Here is a 26,425-nt window from a genome sequence, read left to right as displayed (position 1 = left end):
GACCAAAATTCCTGAATCGTCAGCAAGCTGACTATAGATGGAGAGGTGAATGTTTATATTGTCAGTGAATATGAGACGATAAATAAGATTTTCCCAGTTAATAGGCAAGAATAAACCTGGTGTCATCCATGGTTCCTGATCTTTCCAACAACAAAGCACTTAATTGCGACAAGCTCATATTCATAACTTCAGAAGTGGGAAGTAGGACGTTTCTGATAGCACGTGAAGGCAGCATTAGCTACAAGTACAGACTCAGATGCTGATGTGTTTATAGCCTGCTGTAATTACCCTTCTTAATAATCTGTTTTCCTAAAACATAGGCTTACTTATTTTCTTTGCTGATGCATTCAGTCTAGTACAGGTTATGCAACTTGATTTCCATTTTCCTGAGAAACATAGTTTAGTTGCAGGCTAGACAAATTTTTCCTGACATTTTACTTATGCTCAGTATAATGTTTATTTTACATGTCATCTTGTGTTTTATGAACTGGATGTTTGATTGTTTGTTGTTGTTGTTTTTATTGATTGATTGATTACATAGATTGACTAGCAGATCTCAAAGGGAAATGACTGTTCGTGGAAAGCATTGGCAATGGAAAATATTTCAGAATCTGTTTATCCAATGTAAAACTAATAGAGCCGTTCCAATGTCTTGTCTGCATGTTTCCGGTTATGACACAGCATTGCCGACTGGAAAATAAGTAATGTGAAGGTTTATGTGGAAACTTGTCTCTGATACTTCCAAAGTCAAGTTTTACATGGCTTACTGCCTGAGGGGTTGTTTCCAAACAATATTTTCATTTCAATTTTCTTTGAAGATGGTAAAAAATTTATCAGTGCAATTGAGGAATTTAATTAAATGTGGTTATGTCGTCCTCCATGGAGGTAAATCAAGGTCTTATCACATCAGGTAGTTACAATCTGCATTTTACAGACTCAGTTTCCGATTAAAATGATTGATGGAGCATATGTTATTAATATCATGTTTTTCCATCATAACTAGTGACCAGAGGTACCAAAAGGTACACAATGTTTAAACAGTAATAAAAGCAAAGTGGCACTGACACTGATATTTATACCAACACAGCCTATGGGCCAAGTACAAATGCATAAAGGAAGTGAACACCACAGTCCATCTAACCTAGATTCTATAAATAACCATGCACAGTAAGAGCACATCTATGACAAAGATAAAGAATTCATAATCAGACAGACAAATACTGACCTATTCCCTGAAGTTTTAGATGCCACAAAGTTTCCACTATTTAAAAGACCACTGTAGTGTATAGGTCAAGACAGTTGACTCTGTTATATATTGATTACATGATAAATTAAGCTTTCAAATAAATAACAAAAATGCCATAGTTATATTTAGATTAAATTTGTTTAAAGTATTATTCAAATTTCCAGAAGCTTTCGTGAAGAAGAGTAATGGTTCCAAACACTTGAGAGACATTAAGTTTGAGTTCCTGTCGAGACAGAAACACTGTTGATAAACTGAACAGAATGACACAGGCCAAATCTGAGAGAATTAAGAGAGAACAGATTGTTGGCCCAAACAGAATCCCACCTGCCTGCCATAAACCCTGTATCACTTACTTGCATACGTGGCTGCAGTGATAACCTCTGTTTGCAAGCTTCTGATGCTTAGTAAAATTGTTGTCGTAAAGGAGTACTTCACCCAAAAATTACAATTCTGCTCAAAATTCGGAGCAATTATTTACTCATCACAGACAAAATAAGAGCATATCAGTTTGTAAAGACGTGGCTGAGTAAATAATGACAAGATTTTCAATTTTGGTTGAACTATCCCTTTAAAAAACATGCACAATTGATTAATGTTGTTGATTCCCAACACCAGCGTGTTATTATTTGGCCAAGACAAAAAAATATTTTGCGAAAATATTATGCAAAATCACTAATTATTCTAATTTAAAATTTCTAATTTTATAGAAACATCTGTTTCGGGAAAAATAACTTTGGGTTAGTAAGTAATGCTTTATAAATATGTATGGGTAAGTTTGAATATATATTTATATATATACAGCAATGCACCCATTTTTGTTTCAGACTTCTTTATGATTTTGTCGGAGCACATCTGGAACACATCTGCTTCCTCAAACGGGAGGAAAAGTCTTTAAATGTGCCTTTCCAGTGCATACTTCTCAGTACATGCTCTCTTTAGAGAAGAGTCATAACTCTCATGACTGACAGATAATAATCTTCAGAGTTCAGACTGAACCCTGAAAGCCCTCCATTGATTTACCTATCTTGAAAATTGAATAAGCACAAATGGTTGCGGAAATGCATTCAAAATAAAAATCATATCTCTTTATTAAAGTCAGAAAAAGGAGTGAAAAATGCTCCTATAAAAATAGTCTTTTTCTCTATTTAAGTTGTGCTTATGTGAAATAGCGTGTGTTTGTAATGCTCAATATAGTCTTAGTTTATTGCCTCACACTAAGTGAATGAAACCTGCAAGCAATTGGAAATGTCTGGATAGTTAGGTCATGCCACAGTTGAGATTAATTGGACAACTATATGGAAGCACCACAGGAAATGCTTTCACTGATCACTTTCAGCTTTCTAAATTAACATTTCATTTTAAAACATATGAATCATTTAATTACAGATCAGATACTTGTACGTTTATTCTAAACAGACTGTAGTTTATATGATTTTTGTGATCTATTACTCGCAGAAGAAAGACATGACTACAGTATCTGTAATAATAACCATGATACTTTTTTAAAAGTGTTGCAAGACAGACACGTATTTGTGGTTTTCCAAGATTGACTGTTTGATGTGATGCATGCGTTGACTGAGCATGACTGTCTCCTTTTCACCTACATATACACAATGAAAAAAACAGAAACGGAGGCAAATAGACACAAGCTTGAGAGTGAATTATGTTCATGCAAAAACATGCATGTAAATATAAGTTCCAATTATCACACCCATATGTTCAAGTTGTTCTCTTAATCTGTCAAATCTTTATTGTGACCTGCCTTACCTGTCTAAGCTTTAAGATATTTTAACATGAAAAATACACACTTCAGCTTTATGTGATAAATGTGTAAAATATATCTTGTCTGTTTCTGTTTGTTAATGAAGCATAATTAAAACATTACAAACAATTACAAAATTTTATAAAATGATAAATAATAGCACCATGACATAACGTAATATAATTAATAACAGCATAACATGACACACACAGAGAGAAGCAGTTAGCAGTTAGTTAACCTGTTAAACCAAATGCTAATGCAAGTACATGTAATTTCATGTTTAATTTAAAATAGCCTAGAGCTTCGAAGCCCCCACTGCAAATACCAGGTCACAACTTAACTTACATTTTTAGAGCCGTTTTAGAGCAATGTTGACCAAAATTAACTGAGAAAGTCCTATTAAAAGGGAAGGGCTTAAGAAGGAAGGTGAGAGACAAGAATATCGTGATCAATGGTGAATTGAATGGGAGTGCATGGGGCACTTCTATGATAGCATCAAACTCGCTATTTTTAAAACACTAAGAAGGCTCGACACAACATAAAACTGTGCTCCAAGTATCACCAGGGGCTCTACACATGAACTTGAGCATTGACTACATTGTTTGTGTACACAGAGTTTACTAAAAAGAAAGGTTTTGTACGATTCACAGTTTGTGTTTCCGGTGGCTGGAATTTTGTCAGTCAAATGTTGTTGATCTCCGAATGCAACGTAACATGAGGAGAGTAAAGATGGAAAGCTCCTAAAGCTTGTTTCCATATAAATTAACAGATAATTTTTTTTATCTAAGTTATCATGCTTTTCATTGAAATTACAAGTTCATGACATTTCCTCATATGGAGTCAGTTCATTATGTTGCATAAGGAGATCGACTACTTTTGACTGACAACATTTCAGCCACCGGAAACATGTTTCTAAACATGTCTATGGTTTAGACAGCTAGGCTGGAGGCTAAATTACATCAAACAAATTATATTCAATGGCACAAAGTTCAACACTACCTCCTCTATTCTTATTCACAGTCAAAGGAAGAGCAGACATGTGCATGTTTTTATAATCAAAGGCTTAAACCACCACATACTGCTTCTGGTGTTTTGCTTGATCCTGCAGACCTGTTAGATCATTACACAGATGTTAGAGATGTTACCACAGTCTTTATCTCCATCTACTACATCCATCCCATCTCAAGGAAACCTGCCCTTGGGGTCCAGCTCTAGTTACGGAGTGTTTAGGAACAAAGTCCAGGAGCAGAAGACTATGACAATATCTAATGCTAAACCAGCTTTAGTTGCTGTTTCAGAAGCCTAACTGTAAGATAACATGTTTTTCTTTGGCTTGTTATGGGAAATATCTGTCTCAGACATTAATCCTTCAGGCCTTGTGTTCATTGACAATTATATGAGCATTATGGTTTCAGATTTACCTTTGATCTGCACCTTTGATCTTATACCACCTTTGCTGTGGAATGTTTAACACATGTTATATGCATTTTGAGCCTTTTATATTGTCAAACTTCAGATTTCGAGTTGATTCTTTTGAATGGTTATAGTTTGGGCCTGGCAATGATTGAATTGATAACAGTAAATTACAATGTCATGAGAGTAGCAGCAGGAGAAAGAGCCTGTAATCATTTTTACATCAAACCAAGCATGTGTGCACTACCATGTGAGCTCCATATGCTTTCATAAAACCTATAGACCTCATGTAGTCCCGCCCCTTTTCAGCGCTGCGCTCGTTGTCTTTTGACTTCCGGTCTGTATTTTCACAGCGATTTTGCGTGTTTATGAATAAACGGCTCGTTTTAAAATCTTCCCGGTCGACTGACATTTGTTTAGTCATATGCTTTAACCATTACAGTCCTCATGATAACTTTCGTTAACTTTACATTAAGTAAATCCACTTCAAAAGCGAATTACTCCTGGACAGCAATGCCATAGAAATATACAGAGCGACCGCAAAACGGAAGTTAAAAGACAATATTCTAAAGATGGCGGCGCCCTCGTTTCTCTGGCGCATAAGGTCTATATGTTGCAAAACACAGAAAATGCTTACTCATACTTCAGTCAATCAAGTACAATCTGATAAAACAGCAAGAACAAGGCTATTTTTAGGTGCATGTGGCTTTCTACAACTCGTTTAGTTGACCATGTGAGAGGTTGTGATCTTTCCATGAAACAAGTTGAGCTGTGAACAACACAAGGGTGTAGTGTTGGTTTCTGGGTGGGAGTTGGTTCTGGTTATGTTGGGAGAAAATAAGCAAAACCACTTGTTTGTATACTGGAATTACCCAGATTCAGACTCATAAACAAACAAAATGCTCATTTAGATAATCACATTCTGTCAGTGTGATCCAATCCATCCTCTGTTTTGGCTGTCTGACTGAAACAACATTATGTGAAAGAACATCACAGAGTGAACAATAATGTATGTGTGTGTGTGTGTGTGTGTGTGTGTGTGTGTGTGTGTGTGTGTGTGTGTGTGTGTGTGTGTGTGTGTGTGTGTGTGTGTGTGCATTACAGTAATAATAAAAAACTCAAAGTAAAATGTTCAGAAGCATTTTGGTAATGAACATTTTGGGGAAAACATTCTTAATTGCTATGAAAACAATGTCACAATTGATTGCAAAATCTATTTTGGGCTGCATATTAAAATGTTAATGCATTTTATGTGAATCTAATCTAAATGTCACATGTCAAATTATTTAATTCATTGCAACAATAAGCAGTGCCATTAGATGATAAAATGCAAGTGCAATCATTAGTCTTTCATCTAATGTCTTTGTTTAAGCTCTCTTTATGGATTGCTTGTGTTGCATGAGCTGAATGTTTGATAGGAATAAAAGTCTCTAATTAACAACACTCCATATGGTTACCATTAGAATAATGCACTGTATGAACAACATGGGCCACACATTACTATGACATTGAGAATTTGTTTGTGTGGCTGTTTGGATAGAGGATAGAGGCTCAATGTGTTTCTCCACTGCAGTTTAAATGTAAAATATTAAACAGTTTTGTTTTCTTTTTTGCAAAAGCAAATATTTATTAAAATATAAAAGAAAGTCTCTCAGCTCTTTCCTCATTCCTTTAATTAAACCTATTAGTTTGATGAAAGATAGCAGTGGCTCTTTTATAAAGACATATGTACATTAAATGCTTTCAAATTTACAAACTCTCACAAATATCCATAAAACGTCTCATCAAGTACTGCAATATAAAATTGTTTCCAGAACATTCTTTTGCTGCATAATTCAATAACATATATGTTTGGCTTCAGTGTTTATAAGGGAGAAACATTGTGCTTAATAGTTAAGTTAAAAAATACAATAAAAAGCATGTACCGGTACATCCCCTAAAAATGTCACAAGGTAGTGTGCATTTTTCTTGATTTACTTTAATAGTGAAGTTGAAACATTGAAATTGCCATAGGATAAATCTCACAAACACCCACCAGGAGCATGTGTAGGTCATTTTCACCCCAAAATTAAAATAAATAAATTATATTGTCCTAATAGGATTTTTAAGACATTTTTCATTTCAACGCAATTTGAATTTAAATGGTAAAATATTTACATATCACAGTTGTATATATTGTATTGCCATTGTATTACATTTATAAGAATCTAATGACTCAACCACTGAGATTGGAGATTGGAATATTAAGAAAAAAGTTCAACATCCAAACACATCCTAATTAAATTTCATGGAAATTATCACACACACCCACCCATCCACACACACACACACACACACACACACACACAAATCATAATAGTCCTAAAATAGGTTTTCTTTATGCAATTTGATTTAAGGGTGAAATGTGACCTGGACATGTATGTGAAAGATTCGACTAGTCCGATGCAAAACTATTACATATTGGTGGTCATAAGCTAATAGTTTTCCTCTAAATTCATATTACTGTGATCAGGCATCACATAGATAGACTTGCTCTTCTTCTTGCGGCCTGTGGCGCTCTCTGGCTCAGGTATTGATGTTAAAGACAGATAGGCAGCTATGCTGCTCCTCACCCCGTAGCTCATCATGTTATCTTTGCTGTCCACAGTATCCAGTCCGCTTGGGCTCATAAGCTGAGACCTATTCATGTGAAGACATATTCATACACCAATCATTCCCAGCTCACATTGAAGCTTAGCATGATCTAAAAAAGACAGAGACATACTTATTCACTTTCTTCCAATCCATGTTACGGCGCATCACCACAGGTGGCGCTTCCTGGGTTGAGCTCGGGGCAGGGTTAGATAAAGCGAGACACGGGGCACTGAGAACACAACATATACCATCCGACGAGTCTGAGGGGAAACCGAAACACATCAGCATTAATGCATCACACACCCATTCTACATTACAAGCAGAGCATGAGAGCTTTGTCTCACCAGAGTAGTGATTGACCATGTCCTCCAGACACTGGAAGGTAAGCCGTGGTGAGATGTAGTACCAGCTATTAGACAGACGGAATATCTTATAGTGCTTCACGGTCCTGTGTCTCACAGAGAGAGAATATACACCTGCAGGGAACAGTAGCCATGACTGCAGTGTCATTTGCACTTCTGCTGACACCGAAATATGTGCGAGCACCATTTTGCAATATAAACTGGTTGACGTGAATACATGCAAGACACTTCCTGGTACTTACCTCTCTCTTGCGGACTTTCTCTAATTAGAAATGACCCGACACTGTTACCAGGCAATGACAAAAGCTCTTCTGCCTTCTGTCTGCTAACCCCCTCAAACAGCCATCTTTAGAAACAAGAAATGCCAAAGAGGAAATGATGTTACCAATTGAAAATCCCAGTTCAATAAAAAAATGGATTATTTTAGTCCTTAGTATATCAGAACTAAGTTCAGTGTTTCATATGACACAGTTTACATGGAGTGTGTAGTTAAATCAAAATATGTGCACTACACTTCAAAGGTTTTGGGGTCACAACATCTTTTTTTTTAAGAAATTAATACTTTACTCACTTATTTTAAATCATCAAATTAAATCATGAATTAATGCAAATCAATCAAAATGGATAGTAAAGACTTTTCTAATGTTACAAACTTTTATTTTGAACTTTTTATTCATCAAAGAATCCTGAAACAAATCAAATGCATCAAGGTTTCCACTAAATTATTAAGCAGCACAAATGTTTTCAACATTGATAATAATAAGAAATGTTTTTGGAGCACCAAATCAGCATAATAGAAAATTTTTAAATATATTAAAAAAGAAAAAGGTTATTTAAATTGTAATAATATTTCACAAAATTTGTGTTTTACTGTATTTTGGATCAAATAAATGCAGCCTCTGTGAGCATTAGAAAACATCTTACCGACCCCAAACCTTATATAGAAGACAGTTTAGAAAGTATTGCACTTTCTAAATGTTCTGAAAGCGATGTTGCAGCAAAATTGTCTCACGTCATTGATCATTCAGTACGTATTGTATTCTGTCCAGGTGATATTCTGCATTTGGAAATGAATTTCTGGGATCATCATGAAACATTCAGTAGATAAGTGAGGATAATCAGTTCATAATTACCCATGATAAACTTTTGCCACATGATTACTTGGAATGTAATTCTCAGTTCCTGTTAGAAAAGAACGCACTTTCCACCAGCAACCATCTCTGTAAAGCATTCATTGACGTGTACATTAAAATACATTTTTCTAGATTGTATGCGTACATATAAACTATACAGTATATGTGCACATGAATGTTAAAATAAAAGATGCATTTCACAAGGTGCTGATGTATTATATATTACAGGTGTTTGTTGTTAGATAGCATGAAACACATTACATTTCTTTAAAAGAACACTTACTCTGAAAGACCTTTGAGTTTGTCCCCAATCTTAAAGATAGGTACACTTATGTCACGACACGGATAATCAGCCAGCACCACAAGACTGTCACAGTCTGTAAACAATATGAGTTATGTCAAAGACTCACATTAAAACATATTTAGGTATACAGCAGGTGAAGAACCATAGCTTACCTTTAAACATGGTGTCAAAGCTGTTAGGCTCTGGGTTCGACTTTTCCGGCCTCATCACATTGCCCATGATGGCAGGTTATAGAGCCCGCAGCTCTACAGATTCTGAAATTTAAAAAGCATATTTCATGTTTATACAATGGAGCGTTTGAGCAATGCATTTGATAGTCCAACAGCAAATGCAACAGCCGGTTTAATTTTGCAACTTCCTCTCAACTAATGTGTTATCGCTGAGAAAAAATAGAAGGGGAAGCTGCGGAGAGCCAAGGTCTAACAAGGTCTTTCCACAAACTATTTAACTCATGTTTTTACAGTGCAACAAAACTTTTGTATATGCTCCATTTTTTCCTAGATTGACCTGTTTATTTGAGCCTCGTCACTTAAAATGCCATTTACACTGATGATGGCCTTCATCCTCAAAATGAATGCTGAATTTTTACATAAAAACATCAAAGTGGTATGCGCACGATCTTTATTGCGCGCTAATTTTTATTGTAAATATGATTTAGAGGGGGAGGTTACTGTAGGTAGATAAATCTCAATGGATAACACTTGACACTCTTTCTTTTTCCAGTGAAACAGCCTATAAATGTCAAAACTCTTTTTATTTCCCACTCCACACCAACAGAAATATGCTAGGCACATAAATTCGTTTTCTTACCTCTCACTTTAAGCAGTTAAATATCCATGTTTCCTCCAGAGGGCAAAGCTTCAGTTCTGGGTGGCTGGTCTCAAATAAAGTAGAAGCAGGTGGTTTAGAGTAAAGAAATATTGCCCTGGTCTCCGACCGAAGGCCAGCCGTAACAGCAGTTGAGTTCTGAGTGGCCTGCACTTCTCTGCAGGCTTATCTAAACTGAGCGCTAGTCGGCTGAAAACAGAACATAGCCACATACTTCCTCTGGTAAAATGAGGAAGAGTTCCCTAACTATGTCTTCCTTCATCCCCTCAACGTGCACCAACAGAAATGATTACAAATTCTTAATGCATATAACACAGGATTATTTAATGCAAATAAGCACAATCTGCAATGTTTAAGTTGAGGTTTAAATATGTGATTCTGAGCGCTCAGTTTGGATTGTTCATGGGTGTTGTGCAACTTCCTGTGTATGGCACTAGTGGGTGAAGGTCTGGGTGTGAGTGCTTCTACAGTGTGAGTTTCTGTGTCTCAGAAGCATAACGCCTATATCTACACATTAAAAGGTCATTAAGCATACAAAATGTAATCTAGTGCAGAACATACAACCCTGCAGAATTGCTTACCATTTATCCTTCAAATGAGAGACCATTTCGTACATTTTCAGACAGCCAGAGAAAAGGGAAGTCTGTCTGACCATGATGCATAATTGTTTGTGCACTTCCATATGCTACTTATACATGTATAAAATCAACACTACACAATCATCTTAATGTTCCGTTTCTAAAGATATCATAGATTTAAGCCTCTGGAGAACTATATTATCCATTTATCAAGATTTACAGCTGATACAAACTGTGAAATGCTTAGAAGTGGGTATTATTTTATTACCTTAGGTTGAAATCTCCACTGTATCAACCAGTTGTATGCTTTGGATTGCAAAACTAATGTGACATATCTGGGAAGTATTTCTTTTTCTGATTGTCCCTTGTGCAGCCCTATGAATATTCACCTGACTAGTTCAATCCAAGTACGTCATTTTCTCTGGGTCTGAGACTTGAACTTCTCTTATTTGTACTTTCATACTAAATGCACTTCCATGGTGCATTTAATAACTTAGTTAAATGCGTTATATTTTAACGTAAAAGTAAAAGTTTTAAAAAAAAAAGTAAAAAAAACAACATATTTATATACATATATATAGTATACTTGATGCCAAAAAATTTTTTTTTTACGTTAATATATATATATATGAAGAGTTCAGATGCAAAAGCCTCTAAGTGCCATCTGAAATTTTCTTCTAGAATGATCATTTTTATGAAGCTCGTATATTTAAGTTCAGTAATTTCACTTAAATGGCAATGGAAATGACCTATTAATTGCCATTTAAGTGAAATTACTGAACTTAAATAAACGAGCTTGATAAAAATGATCATTCTAGAAGAAAACTTCAGATGGCACTTAGAGGTTTTTGCATCTGAACTCTTGATATATTTACGTTAATAACGTACAAATACGTTAATATTTTTTCACTATATATAGTCAAAAAATATGAACGCATTTAACTAAGTTATTAAATGCACCATGGAAGTGCATTTAGTGTGAAAGTACAAATAAGAGAAGTTCAAGTCTCAGACACAGAGAAAAGGACGTACTTGGATTGAACTAGTCAGCTGAATATTCATAGGGCTGCACAAGGGACAATCAGAAAAAAGAAATACTTCCCAGATATCAGTCACAATATTTTATTAGTTTTGCAATCCAAAACCCCTATATGTGTGTATTTATTTTATTTTTTACTTTTTTACTTCTAGAATTGTGAACTGGATCCTTGATGCAAAATTTTGATTTTAGACAGGTCACATTCATTACTGATGATGCAGTCATCAACGTTTTAAATTAACCACAACAGATCAGGCCAGGGGAACTGGGATAAAGAACTGATGTGAGCTGAGTTGAGAAGCCTAAAAAAGACATATTCATTTAATTACATTTGTGAATAGATATCACACCAGAAATATCTGTTTATAAAGTCATTGTATAGTCAACGTTATATCGTTATAGTCATTGTTATATCGTTAGTCATCTTTGCAGTCAATGTTATACTCATCGTTATATCATTAGCCAACGTTTTATCATTAGTCAACGTCATAGTCAGTGTTATCGTTATAGTCATTCTTATATCGTTAGTCATCATTACAGTCAACGTTTTACTCATCATTTTATCATTGTAGTCATCATCAAAGTCAACTTTATATCGTTATAGTCATTGTTATATCGTTAGTCATCGTTACAGTGAACGTTATACTCGTCATAATATCTTTAGTCAACAATATATTATATTACATATCTGACTGATCTGAGCCCAAGTTGACCATTTTTCTTTTCTTTTAGATATCATTTGTGCTGATTACTTGCTTGTGATTTTGTGGAAAACTGATCTTATATCCTCTGAGGTTTTAACAGATTAAAGCTCAGCTGTGTCTCTCTTTTCTAGTGCTCTCATAAAGCATCATAATTGGATGAGCAAAAAAGGATTAAAAAGTTCAGCTCACGTGGAGACAAGTTAATCTCATCATTAATTCACATTGTTTGCCTCATTACTTTTCTTTATGCTCAACATGATAATTAAACCCTAAAAATGATCAAGTAGAAAATTAATTTCCAAAAGCTTAGTTTGTGGCTTGCATGTTAATGTCTTTTTCCATTCAAAAATATTTCTCTCAAATGCACTTGACAGGGAATTGGAGTCAAAAATGTTCGGAGTGATCTTCTCAGTCTGGGAAAGCCATCAGTGCTGTTCTTCTGATCAACTGCATATTCAATCCGCACGCTTCTCACCCCTTCTCAACTCTATTTACTGCCAAAAGCTACAGACCAGCTTTTGCCAATACCACAAATATGGCTCTCTTAATCACAGCAGTGACACATTTAGCTAGATCACATTTTAATTTTCATTCTTATTTTTAAACAGCACATGGAATTCACACAACTCAGACTTGACAGATAAACCTGTTGCGTCTGAAAGCACATTCTATTATTATTTTAAAAACAATACATATTCTCCTGTATGCGATTCAAAAGGTCTTCTTTACTCATATTTTCAATGCAGTGTTGGAGAGTACCTAACTAAAAGTAGCATTTTTAATGGCAATCACGTCAGTAGTTCAACTTTTTGCAAAGCAGTGCAAGATTTCATCTGAGTGTTTTCAATATGCACAGAGTGGGAATTTATATGCTCATGCTTAACATGCTTAACAGAGAGAAGGTGTCATTTTCTTGAGAATGTCTGGCATTGTTAAGGGTGAATTCCGGTTAACTGATAAAAAGTGTCCCAATCAAACTGAATTACGCACAGACTAGAGACTCTTCAGACCAAACGATCAGTGAGAGCAACGGTACAACTGAGTCTCTAGACACGTTTTAACATTTTAAAACATGGAAAACGGGAAAAAGCAACACAATAGGCACTTCCACGTACGCAAAGCGGAAGCTTCAAATATGAGCGTAAAAAAATTCGTCTGTAGCCTTTAACAATGGCTGTGCTCATAGTACGGGATTGGTGTGATTTATTTATGTAAAATTCAGCACAGATACTTCTTCTAAAGACACCAACCTCAGTTTAGAATCATTAATTGAGTATTGTGGAAACAAGAAACAAGCAGAAAAAAAGAAGAAGCAGAAACAAACAATAGTGTAAGCAGATGCATGTAAAATAACGTGATCATCAAACAGCAAATAAAAACTGCCTAATGTTACAGAATGAAATGTCGACCCAGGACGAGCTATAGGATTGTAAAGCTTTGGGGTGTTGATGGACTCGATCTGCTCCATCTATGTTTTGATCATCATTCTGAATCCGATCTGGATGTAGTCTTTGACAAGCGTTTTTTTTTTTTCGACATAAAAAAATAAAATATATTAAAAAGAATATATTAAGCTACAATTAATCAGGGTTTTTTGTTTAAAAGCGGAGGCTCTGTTCTTTCTTTTCATCATGTTCAGATATTTATACAACAAAATATTCTGGGGCAATGAAAATGTGGTGAAAATGCTCAAAAAAGATGGCGGTGGCTGGCAAAAAAAAAAAAAAAAAAATTGAATGCAATGATCGGAGAGCATTATACTGTAGACAAAAATGGGCGGTTAATCATAATAAATATAGTTGAAAAATTAAACAAATTGATATTAGAAATATAATTAAAGCAACACTAAGGAAAATGTTTTACCTTAAAATAATGTTTCCAAAATCGTATCAGTGGTTCATCAAGTCGTAACAGGGTGAAAGGCACTTCTGGATTCGCTTTGCGGTCCTTTATCTGCTATAACCACACTATGCAAGTTTGCCAAACTGGGTCGCGTTTCTGTAGTTCGAATGAGACATAAGAAAACTACAAATTTGACTTGCTTTACGTCCAGCGTTACAATAGTCATTATTTAGTTTTTCTTCGTTTCTGATGTCGCAATACATCATACTTTCATGAAATCATGCATCATACTCTACCTTGTCTGTGGACATCGTTCATTCCAAAGCCGGTGCTGGATAAACAGCGAGCGTGCGTGCAACAGTCGGCTGCGGGCGGCGAAATTATTTACGACAGCGGTAATGGACAATTCCGCTTCCAACCTGTAGGGGGACCGAAGAGGAAAAGTTCCTTAGTGTTGCTTTAAAGCAGTCCTATTATTCCTCTGGTAGTAACTTGAGCTGCACACGCTTGTTAATCTCATGACTACCGGCATCGCTGACAATCACATCTCTCAGATAATGTTACACATTATAATGAAAGATGACATACACGGTAGAGTATCGTGCAAGTCTAAATAAACCGTTTTAAATATTTACGTTTATTGTTAAGTTCAACTAACTGGTGGAATTTTCTTCTCTGGCATCAATCCACAGTAATGCGAGCAGAAATTCTTTACGACACGCGGTAAAGGCCTATGGTCAAAGACATACATTTATCGCATGTTCACGAAGAAAAACAACCAATAAACAGTGTATGAGGACACAAAAACACTTCTGGTGTGCATGGCAAATCTATTCAGCCCAGTTTGCAAACCCGTTTGGTTCTTCTAAGAACCTTTCAGTAAACAATTTGTAAACTTTTTTTTTTTTGCCAATGGAAAGATTCAATGGTAGTTAAAGATTCTTCATGGATCAATGCCAATAAAGAATATTTATTTTATAAGAGTATATAGCTAGAATATTGAAACTAGTAGCTTCATGTTATTATAATACGTGTTATCTTTTAACTTTGCAGGCTTCAGTTTTAAATAGCTTCAATGCTTCAACGTTAATCTTGTCTTTTTGTTATTTCCTGTGAGGCCTAATATGACGTGTTAATGGCTCCAGAGCTCGAGGCAGACCACAGCCGATACGGTCCTCATGTAGACTGCGGCCACAATGCATGTAGAGTTCAGTGGAAACTCTGACATAGAACAGGGTGATTAAGTCACATTGCAAATTAGGCATTGTGGGTATAACATCACACAGAGATGGAACTCAGCAGTGCTGAAGCAGGAACACGTGGCAGAGTTCAGTGTTAGCCAGGTCTAATGACTCCGAGCTGTCTCACAGTAATAGGCTGCCTCTAGCAAAAACAAAACTACAGCCGTCCTGTGGTGGATGAAGCTGTTTTTAAACACGCTAGATTCAAAGGATTCATGTTATTCACATCAAATATACCCGAATGTTCATGCATTTAAGACTGCCCTTGTAATCAACTTTTTTGTGCAAATGGTAAAAACATGCACTTATAAATAAGCCTTACCTCATTTTTTGATTATGGAACTAAAATTCCTTTAACTTCCTCATTCCTGGTATGTATTAAGCTTTAAACTTTTATAAAATGAACTTGCTTGTATAGTGAAACGGCATACCAGGCAGACTTTCAGAAATATGCTCTTTGCAAACTCACATACTTCAGCTTTATTATTAATAACTTGATTATTTACAGAGTGGCAAGACATCAGGAAGGAACTTCCCTTACGAAAATACTTCAAGTTCATTTTAAGAAGTATACTTGAGTAATGTTCAAGTATATTTTTAAGTATACTTTATGTAGTAAGTATACTAATGTCAATATGTACTAGTAGTAAACTTGTAAGTGTACTATTTTAATATCGCTTTGGACTAAATTGGCCCACTTGAAGTATATAAAAGTATATGTTTAAGTGTACTATAAGTGTAACAGTAGTAAACTTTAAGTGCACAACTAGTTCATAATTATGTTTCTCATTTGTACTGCAAGTGAACTTATGAGTGTACTAGTAGTTTACTATTTTAATACTTGTAGCAACTTTGAAGTATACTCTCAGTAAACTACTAGTTTAGTAGTTTTATACTATAAGTTTTCTTTAAGTGAACTTAACATTATACTTATAGTTTACTATTTATATTCAATTTTTGCACTTGCAGTAGGCCTATACTACTATGTTCAAATGTTATTTTTTATACTTGAAAAATACCTTTAACTCTACTTTAATTTTAAAAACATTTTATTAGCTTCATGCATCATTTTTATCAACACTTGAATGTCGGTAAGTTTCATAAAGAAAGGCAACATTTTAAACAAAATAGTTGAGAAAATCACATTTTTGTCAAAGACTACGCCTTGATCAGATTCAGAACGATGATCAAACACAGGTGGAGTAGATCGAGTCCAACACCCCCAAAGTTCAGTCGTTTTCTCTTCATGGGTTAGGCCTACGCTTCATTTCATTTGAAAACATTAAGCAGTTTTGATTTACAAGCTGTTTAATGTTTCATGATTACATTATTTTTTCATTTGAGTGAGCAATCTTCTATCACTTGTTTCAGCTTCTTCTTCTCCTGTGTTTTGATCCAGAGATTCTGTACTAGAAGATGTGTCATAGCGCCCCTACCGTATAACAGTGAAAACATGGATAGCTGGAAAATTCAGTCAATGGTGGGGAAAGAGTAAAGTAGAATTAGAGTAAATTCCTATGTACTCTACCAGTGGACTAGCCTACACAAAAATTCAGATACGCAGAATTAGAAACATATCTGTTTTATATCAATATTTTAATCAATCTTTTCAAACAAAGTTTCATAAGACTGTATATGAAAAACTATGTAAAAAAAGTATATTTAATAGGCTACTCGATCAAAAGAGTTAACACAACTACAAGCCAAGTATACTTTGAATAATTAAACTTTTAAGTATATCTCGATCAACAAGTATAGGCCAAATATACTTAGACTTTTCTGTCAGTATATGTCAAGTATACTTAAGTGGAATTTGAAGTATATTTCTGAGAAGTACATAAAAAGTAGACTGAAAGTATACTTTCTTATTTTATTGTTTAAAAGAAGTATACTAATAGCACACTTGAATAAACTTATTTTTCGTAAGGGTTAACAGGATGGTAATAATTGCCATTGCTTAGTGATTGCCAGATAGATTACATTGGGGTATCAACAAATTCATATAGATATTTTTTATATTATCATCTAACAGGATGGAATGTTTGAGACTAACTATAACACAATGTCACTGTTAATGCTTTATGACACACTCAAAATGTCTATTGTCTTTTTTAGGAAATGGGGCTGGTTGAAGAAAACCCTTGCAACTGTACCCTGGATTTTGGAACATTACATATTACAAAAGACTCACAGGACGGAAAGTGAAATTGAGGACACAGGAAGAACCTATAAATTGTTGCAAATTAAAGCAGCATTACCAAGAAAACATCTTGGTTAACATTATTGCTTAATAAACTGGCAATTTTGAATGTTAGAAGCAATCGTTGACATGACAAAATGGCAACGTTCACTCAAACCAAATAGTGAACTTTTTTTAAACTCATCTACATAATTATGCTATCGTAATAAAAATAAAACTACAATTTCATCCAATATATTAACATATAAGGAGATACTGCATAATAGGAATGACCGCAGCATCTATTTGAGAATCAAACCATAGAACGCTGGTATTCACTTCTATTTTTTACCAATGACTCTCCATGCGTTAAATATAACAGAGCTGCTTTAAATTGTGTATCTATAAATTACTCTAAGAGATGTAGCCTGTTCCACCCAAATGCAACTGTGGGCTAAACACTGAGGTCAGAATAAGAGTTTTGGATGAGAAATTATTTGAATAGGCTATTATTTGTGTGTTCACCTCGCTTTAACTTGCAACAAGAATCTGTCATCGTAAGTTTACGGAGTTAGGGCAATGATGAATTTTCAGTTCTGATCTACAATAGCTTATGTTTCTGCTGTATCGGATGCATTCATGTCACATATATTAGTGAACTGTTTTTAAATATTCCAGAATACTGACTAGCAGCAAATAAACGCTTTGCAGAAGCAGAGTCATAGTCGTTAGCCCAACTCTCTAGTGCAGAGATCCTCCAGGTATTTTAATGACACATAAGTGAGGATTATTATAATAACAGGGACATGCCATTAAGATTCTATCTCTGGCCTATAATCCAAGACTCAGAGATGGTCTGTTTTATGCTAACTTGCATTTATTGCAAACACTGACGTATAGGTTTATTGCCAGGATTACAAAAGGACCATATATTAAAGACTATTATTACACGGCTCTCTGCAATACTTGATTTTGATTGATCGGTCATGCTATTCAGTGGTTTTACCTAATATTCTCTGTCATTCAGTATTTCAGTATTAATATTAATTTAATATTTGTTCTTTTTAATATTCTATTTTTTACTGAGCAGAAGCTTTGTATAATATATGAAATAATAATAATTTCAACTTTTATATATTTTTCAAATCTGATATACTTTATGTCCACATATTTATTTATGTTAAGTTGGATAAAGAAGGGAAACTAGTGTACTACCGGTGTTCTCAATTATTTTGGTCTATGTGGAAATTTTGCGCTTCATCTCTGTTAACAGATGGTGATTTTCTCAGAATGAGCAACTAAACAGTATTTAAGAGCTGATCGCTGTCCTGTTTAGTTTGGGGGAGCGAATCCACTTATGCACTTGTGCAATCATGTCCTCTGGAACCGGCCAAACATTTCACTCTGCATCTGGAATTGGACTGAGGAAATATCCAAACAGAAGCATTGCTCTGTTGCCAGGGCTATTAAAACCAGAAAGGCCAGCTGTCAGATCAGATCTAAAATGAGGACCCGAAACAAAACAAGCTCTATCATTTGGCTGAAGTGTACGGTGAAAAAAAAAGGGAAATGTGGCTGAATTTGACCATACATGGAGGGACAGAGTGAATTCCTCAGACTAGGGAAGCACTGAGCTCAATTATTCCATTCCTGCCGTTTTTAAATACATAAAAAATAGTTACAATTTAGCCATTACTAAACATGTTCACATTGTCATCTAACAATTAAAAGATGCATGCATATGAAGCTGTTCAGTCAGGACGTTAATTTAGAGGGCCAACCAGGAAGATTAATTGACCATTGGTTCCCTCAGGAATTTCTAATGGATTTGTAGAATATTTTCTTTTATGAGTAAAATAAGGTCTGTGGTAAACTGAAGAGAAACATAATTGCCAAATGTCATACCTCAAATGGGAATTTTGAAACTGAAGCTAACAAGTTGCTACATAAGGATTACAAAGATTATCCAATGAATTACACAAATCTCTGGGAGTCACCAGTGACCAGATTTCACCCCTCTCAACACTTTTGGTTGTCTTTAAAGAACAATATCAGCCTAGATGTTAACAAAGCCATGACTCACAGAGATTACGTTTTTAGATGTAGCCATACACTATCCACAAAATAAATGTAAAAGTTACAGTAAAGGTACACAATGTAACTTTTTTGCTCGAAATTAACTAAATTTAAATAAAGGGTTAATACATCATCAATCCTTCTTCCAAAACATTTTTGTCTAACCCTGATTCTCTATGGTAAGCCTATCATAAGTGTTTATATTTTAGATCTGACAGGATGGTTTTCGCTGGAAATTGCGTATAAACGTCACTCGCCCATGTGTGTCTAGTCATATCTGTAAATCTAGAAAAGTTGCTCCGGCTACTTTGATGAGAGTATACTGTGGCAGTGGCAAATGTTAGTTGTCACAACGAGTGAGAAAGTTTAACATGGAGCAGCTAAATCTCCATCCTCCGGGGAATCTCCCATTTTAAACAAATCGCCGAACTGCTGGCAAAAAGGAACATGACAGAGTTCGTAATATAACAAGAATCAACATCGGCTTGGCTCTTCGGAGATGGTGAAAACTGAGGGATTTGAAATAGCAACGCAGAGATGGTGTTTTTATTACTCAACAGGTGAGTAAGGGGTTTTATTGAACAGTTAAATTGCCATATAGCCTGGTTAAAACCAGACCATTCTCAGTAGAAAATGTAGTTATGGTCTGGCAAAGCTTCATTAATAACTCATTTCCAAAGGGGCGTCACCAACGGATGTCGCTCAAATGCCTCTGGGTGCAATTGGATAGACCTAAAACCAATCAGAGCGATCGTCATCGTGTAAAGCCATATGCTGCGTCCCAATTCGCCTAAGTTACACTACGCCATAAAAGTATGTACTCTTTTTGTGAAGAAAAGGTATTTACTTTTGAATGTGTAGCAAAAAAGTATGCAAGCTTTGGGACATACTACTTCGTCATCTTTATCGGACGGATCTGTCGCGTGCATCCTGTCACCTAAACTGCCCTGTCAATCATCTTGTCACAGTTAAAATCCTCTATTAAATCTAATTTAATTTCCTACCGTTTCGGAGAGAAATGTAGTAGCACGTTCATCTGCCAGTGGGTCTTTCATGGAGACTGTCCTCATGCGTTTGCAATTTGAATATAATAATGCATTTAAAAGTTGGTGCGCTTCACCAACGGACGTCGCTCAAATGCCTCTGGGCGCAATTGGATAGACCTAAAACCAATCAGAGCGATCGTCATTGTGTAAAGCCCGCCCCAACGTTTCTGATTGGTGCCGCGATTTCGACGGATTAGAAATGGGCTTGAATGAGCTCTTTGCCAGACTACTTGCAGAGCAAATCTAAATTTGCCGGAAGTTGTCTGGGTTTTCCCAGGCTAATTGCCATATGTAGCTTAGAGTAAATTGAAAAGCATTATCTATTGTGAAGAGTTATATTCATCCGCACAGTTATGCAGAACCGAAGCCAAAACAATGTTCTTACGCAAAATGTATGCAGTTTTGTTTTTTAACCGCTAGAGGGCCAAAAGTTACATAGGCTACCTTTAAATTTCAGGTGCTCCTCACTCAAAGATGTGATATGACTAAAGTACAAATTGTATAGACTTCTATCTTTATGATAGCTTCTTTATGATTTTTTACCATGTTTTTTGTATCCCTAAAGTTTGAAAGCTTTAGTCCCCATTTTTTAGTGAGGTAATCCTAACTACAGACATTATTTTACTAAAAAGTGAAAAATAGAAAACATACGGCTTACAAATGCTAATTCTTTTGAATTTAGGACTACAAACTGAAGAGCCTCTGTTTACAGCCTATGCCATTTTTTAAGTTTGTGGAGCGTAAAGTACAAATAAATGAATAAAAACAGAGACTGTTTTAATCTTTGTGCAGATCAGCCAATTCAGCACTAATGTGCTGGCCATAAAGGGGAAAGGATATGAATATCTATGGACAATCTGTCCAAATATTTATTTCCACAAACAAATCAGTTATTGCCGTTATTAAGGGGTGATTTCTTTTTGTAAAAACAAACATTATTTTGGCGAAGTTACTGAAAGCACAGACAGTGCTACTTTTAAACAGCTTTATTTATTTTCCATGAATTCCAAACACTTGATTCTGTAGAAACGTAGGGAACCTTGAGAACAGAGACTTGTTTCAGTCATCAAGATCTTTACAGCCTATAATTTAATTCAAGATACGTCCTAGTGAATGATGGAAACCCAGCTTAACAATGTCTTGTTTTGACAACTGATTCGGTGAAGCCCACCAAAAACAATTACTCTCAGTTCTAAGGTGTCTAAAGCTAGACCTCATTATTGGGTTACTGGGGAGCATACAGAGCAAGGACAGCTCTCACTTCAAACTACCTAAACAATAAAATAAACTTAAATTATAAAGCAATGCAAATCAGCATATTAGAGTGATTTCTGAAGGATCATGTGACACTGAAGACTGGAGTAATGATGCTGAAAATTCAGCTTTGCATCACTGGAATAAAGAACATTTTAAATTGTAATAATATTTCACAATATTACAGTTTTTACTGTATTTTTGATTAAATAAATGTAGCCTGGACGAACATACGAGACTTCTAACATGTCAGGACAAAAAGTACAGTTTTGCTCTTTAACTCTGTTGTACATGCAGGCGTTATATTTGCCATCATGGCTTCAGTGCCAGCAGAACTATCTCATCTTTCTCCCATGCTTTGTTGGTTTTGGCATCCAGCCTACTTTCTCTGCCTCATCTGAGACTGGCAAGCCAAAAAGGAAAGTTCACATCAATAGTGCCCTTTGGCATTTTTTCGTAAATGTGTATTTTCTACTCACTTTTATCAGAATCAATTAAATTTGACTTTTATGGTTGCCGTTTGGAAATTTTTTAGCAGATGCTTGTTTTCCCAAATTGAATTAAAATTAGGTCCACATGCATCTATTCATCTATTATTGCCTTTAAACTGCATGGCATAGGGGTTGTTTAAAGGTCTTTAACAGTAGAAATGCATAATTTGATGCTGAACAGTTTTGGTTCATAGTTTAAATTATTGAGAATGAATGAGTCTGCTATCTGATTAAAACTATAATTAAACTCAAGCAGATCAGTTTAATGACCGATGTTTATCTTTTTCTTATTAAGGCATTTGATTCAAAGCCAATGTTCAGAGGAATCTGAGCTTTTAATTTGAACACACTGTTATTGTTCACATTACTCCAGCTGGAATGACAAATTAGCTTTCACTAGAATAAATGAGATATGACTGGACATTTAATCAAAAACAAGGTTTTTTAAGTGAACTGCTCTTTTCCCTACTGTATTTGACTAAACAGCATAAGATCGGAAATCTGGTTTTGAGTCAGCTGATGGACATCATTATAAGTTGTGTTCATTTAACTTCTGTAACAAACCATTTCTGTCTTTACCCAAACACTTCCTCACTGAAAAAGGTCAAAGATGTCATTTGAGAATGAGTTTAACTTTACATCCATATACTGCAGTTCATCCTATTAAAGGGGAAAATGCACTTTCCTTTTGTAACAGAACTGCAAGATCTTTGAGTTGTGCATGTCCTCACCTGCCTACTCTTTAAAAAATAACCCACTTCACTGACTTTGCCAGCAAGTGACCTTTGTGTAGCTCTGTGTTAGAAATAACAGTCTCTTTGTTCTCATGTGTTCATTAGTCTTTCCTCCTGGGACTTCTCGCATCACACAATAACTGACTTTTAGCTACAACGACAAAGCAACAAATAGATTCCATTTAGTTCATTTAAGGCATTTATTGAGCTATAGAACAATGATATCATCAATGTGGTTATTGTTTCAATCTGGCCATCTGGTGGAATAAAGTGCAATTTATTGACAATAAACTCAAGTCTACTTTAAAGAGACCATAAGTGGTCAGTTTAACACAGACCTGAGAAATACACAATAAGAGTAATGTTTTATAATGTATTCCCCAGAAACATGAAATACAGCACTCTTCAGGGACAACTGAGTGGTATTTGAACTTCACATTGGCATTTTGTATACTGTGCCAAAGTGGAAATCCATTATACCAGTGTTTGAATAGAGCAAAGGAACATTTACTCTTTTTCAGTTTAAGCCCACTCCCTTTTTCTTTTTTCTCCGAAAAAAAAAAAAAGGTTCTCACAGAGAAAGACAAAAATGTGCTTCTGTGTATCTGCTATTCTCAGGGAGTTATGGAACTGGAGGCTTGAGCCATGTTTATATGTCTTGTGTTTATACTACGATGCTGTTGAATGCTTGATTCTGATTGGTTGACGAACGAGGTGTGCAATTATTTTCAGGGAAACGCAGGCTAAAGTAGTTCTAGGCAGATCTTGATCGGCACATAACAGACATTTCCATATCACTTCGCCAAATGATTTCAGTTATTTCATAGGTCTTTACAGCCCACAGAACTAAACCCCCCAGTGACTGACCAAGCAAAAAATATAGTAAACAATAGGATAAAAACTACCAATTTTTTATAGTGTATTTTGCAATTAATATTTATGGAAAAGCTATCTCTTCCTCGCGCTTTCCCCCGCACTCAAACGCACACACATACAGTTCGGACACATACACACGGCGTGTGAAGCGCTGCGCTGACGATTTTATCAGTAAAATAGTTTAGTAATAACTCTAATAATTAGACTGCTATCAGTGGCTTAGTCTCCGTTACTAGCTCTAAAATGGCGTTTTGGAATTAGCAACGGAGGCTTTGGGGTGAGATGCAGATAACCAGATGCGTAAGAAATAAACGTTACCTATAAAGTTCCGTATTAATTACAAGGTATTGCTACTGACTTATAAAGCCCTAAACGGCTTAGCTCCAGTCTATTTAACGGATCTTCTATCACCCTATAATCCATCGCGCTCTTTAAGATCACTAAATTCAAGGCTTTTGGTCATACCTAGGATATCCAGAACCACCAAAGGAGGGAGAGCATTTTCACATTTGGCTCCAAAACTCTGGAATAGTCTTCCTGATACTGTTCGTTGCTCAGACTCGCTCCCCCAGTTTAAAACTAGATTAAAGTCGCATCTCTTCAGCCAGGCATTCATATAATCCTACAGATCAAACTACAATCCGGCCTCTAGCTCATAAATGCCAGAGGAGAACTGGCCCCCGACTGAGCCTGGGTTCTCCCAAGTTTTTTTTTCTCCATTAGGTCACCTGATGGAGTTTTAGGACACAATTAGGTCACTTGATGGAGTTTTTCGGTTCCTTGCCACTGTTGCCTTTGGCTTGCTCAGTTGGGGATATTTTGGGGATATTTAATTTAATTTTATCAATCAATAAATTCCTCTTGAAACAAACTTTGTTGTATTATTTTAATTTAATACTGTGAAGCTGCTTTGATACAATCTGTATTGTGAAAAGCGCTATATAAATAAACTTGACTTGACTTGACTTGACTAGTCGAACACACAAAGAGCGTTTAAGGACAAAAACATGTAGCCTATACACTGTATAGAGTTGGGCGTAGGCTCTTTTGACTCAGGCTAGCAAACAGCACTTCCATAATGCTACACATGTTAACAGTGAATAGCTAACGTTACATGGTAATTGCGATTAGCTAAGTGCTAAATCATGCTAAGAACATGTTAAGAATTATATAAAGCTCCACAGTAACCATCTGTGACAACTACCAACCACCTAGCAACACCATAGCGACCAGCCAGAACACCCTAACAACCGCCTAGCAACGCCTGAGCAACTACCCAGAACACCTTTGCAACTATTTAGATACTTATCATTGGCACATTTGTGAGATCTTATATTTGGATCTCAGCACCAGAACATTGTACAGACATGAGGGTGGGCTCTTTTGTTTTGGGCGAGAAACCAGTCTGTAAATATCCCCATGGTAACTTTATAACCACACCATAGCACCTGTTTAGAGCCACCTAGCAACCATATTGCAACTTATAGAAGCCATATTTCAGCTCTACATCATCGAAAAGACATGGTTGTTTCTCTCTTGCAATCGTTCAAACACGTCGCATCTGCCCAGTGCCGAGTTTTGCCTCTGCAAGAACCACTCACATTTTTCTACAGGAAATGTACATTCTAGTTCTCATTGAAATTGTTAATTGAAGCTTATAGAGTAGAGTATTTTGAGAGATGAAGAAGTGAGTGTACCTGCATTTACAGTATATAGAATTTTCCTTCAGGTCAGTCCTATATTCGTAATAAAAATGCCCGCTGTGATATATTGTCCTTTTAACAGTTAAGGGGTTTCCCCTTGTCCTGACGACACGCTAGTCATTTGTCAGTTGCGTCTTGCTTACCCGTGTTCACAACAAGTTTCAGTCCTTTCAATTCTGTCTTCTCTTCTGACTGACTCACTCATAAAGACAGTCTTTGTCGCCATCTAATGGCGAAATGATGTAACTTCTGTTGCTGTTCACGGTCGGGGACTATTTTTTTTCCAGCGGAAGGAAGGCTTTTAGTGATTTACTTCATGAACGTTGCTTGCATTGATACATATTTTTTTGGCTTTAATATTGTGTGGTAACCGTTTTATAAAAGCAATAAGATACTTGAGGCTAGTGCTATATCGTGAATAAGTAAATAGTAAGACTTATTCACGATACAGCACAGCCTCTCGCACAGGGCTGCCAACTCACGCATTGAGCGTGACACTTTTCACACGCTCTCACGCCACACATCCATTTTCTCACGCAGAGAAAAATCGCGAAGCAATAGCCTATGTCACATAACATTTACCTCAGAAAAAAAAAACTTTAATGACCATAGCACGTTAGTTGGCTAGAAAATAATACCAGCTGACAGGGCTTTCTGTATGTTTACAGCATTAGGTGAAAAAAAAAATCTTGAGAAAAATGAACATGTATATCCCCCTAGATTAACATTTATCCAAATGATTCGAAATTGAATCAAGATCGGAATCGAATCTCAAGAAATGAATTGAAATTGTGAAATTTGTGTCAAGCAATAATAAAAACAATAGCCTACCAGTCATTGTACCATATTGTAACATGTTGTCACTGAACTTAATAACATTCTGTTGTGTTTAGCTACTTATTGTGATACAAGTTTTTTATTAACTTGTTACAGCCGTTTTAAACAGTGAGGGAGGGGGGGGGGGGATGAACAAAACAAAT

At 35.7% G+C, this 26,425-nt stretch overlaps 1 protein-coding gene across 1 annotated transcript; it reads right to left on the bottom strand.

Moving 5' to 3' along the window:
* Window positions 1–6,076: 6,076 nt before the first annotated feature.
* On the bottom strand, window positions 6,077–10,035 carry sla1a (Src like adaptor 1a). The gene is made up of 8 exons (XM_082186358.1): window positions 9,665–10,035; window positions 9,007–9,108; window positions 8,834–8,927; window positions 8,551–8,637; window positions 7,660–7,763; window positions 7,400–7,531; window positions 7,186–7,315; window positions 6,077–7,100 (listed from the first exon to the last, which is right to left on the bottom strand). The coding sequence occupies exons 2-8, from the start codon at window positions 9,071–9,073 to the stop codon at window positions 6,896–6,898; spliced, it is 819 nt and encodes a 272-aa protein (XP_082042484.1). The 5' UTR covers window positions 9,074–9,108; window positions 9,665–10,035; the 3' UTR covers window positions 6,077–6,895.
* Between the last annotated feature and the right edge of the window lie 16,390 nt (window positions 10,036–26,425).

This window comes from Leuciscus leuciscus (assembly GCF_965113295.1).
Source record: "Leuciscus leuciscus genome assembly, chromosome: 12".
Classification (NCBI taxonomy): Eukaryota; Metazoa; Chordata; class Actinopteri; order Cypriniformes; family Leuciscidae; genus Leuciscus; species Leuciscus leuciscus.
This window is presented reverse-complemented; position numbering and strand designations above follow the sequence as displayed.

Excerpts from the sequence above, each read along its gene's own strand:
- sla1a (XM_082186358.1), bottom strand. The coding sequence starts at position 9,073 with ATGGGCAATGTGATGAGGCCGGAAAAGTCGAACCCAGAGCCTAACAGC. Across the intron at positions 8,638-8,833 it reads AAACTCAAAGGTCTTTCAGA|AGATGGTTGCTGGTGGAAAG; the intron begins GTAAGTGTTCTT and ends AATGCTTTACAG. Across the intron at positions 7,101-7,185 it reads GATTGGAAGAAAGTGAATAA|GTCTCAGCTTATGAGCCCAA; the intron begins GTATGTCTCTGT and ends TCACATGAATAG.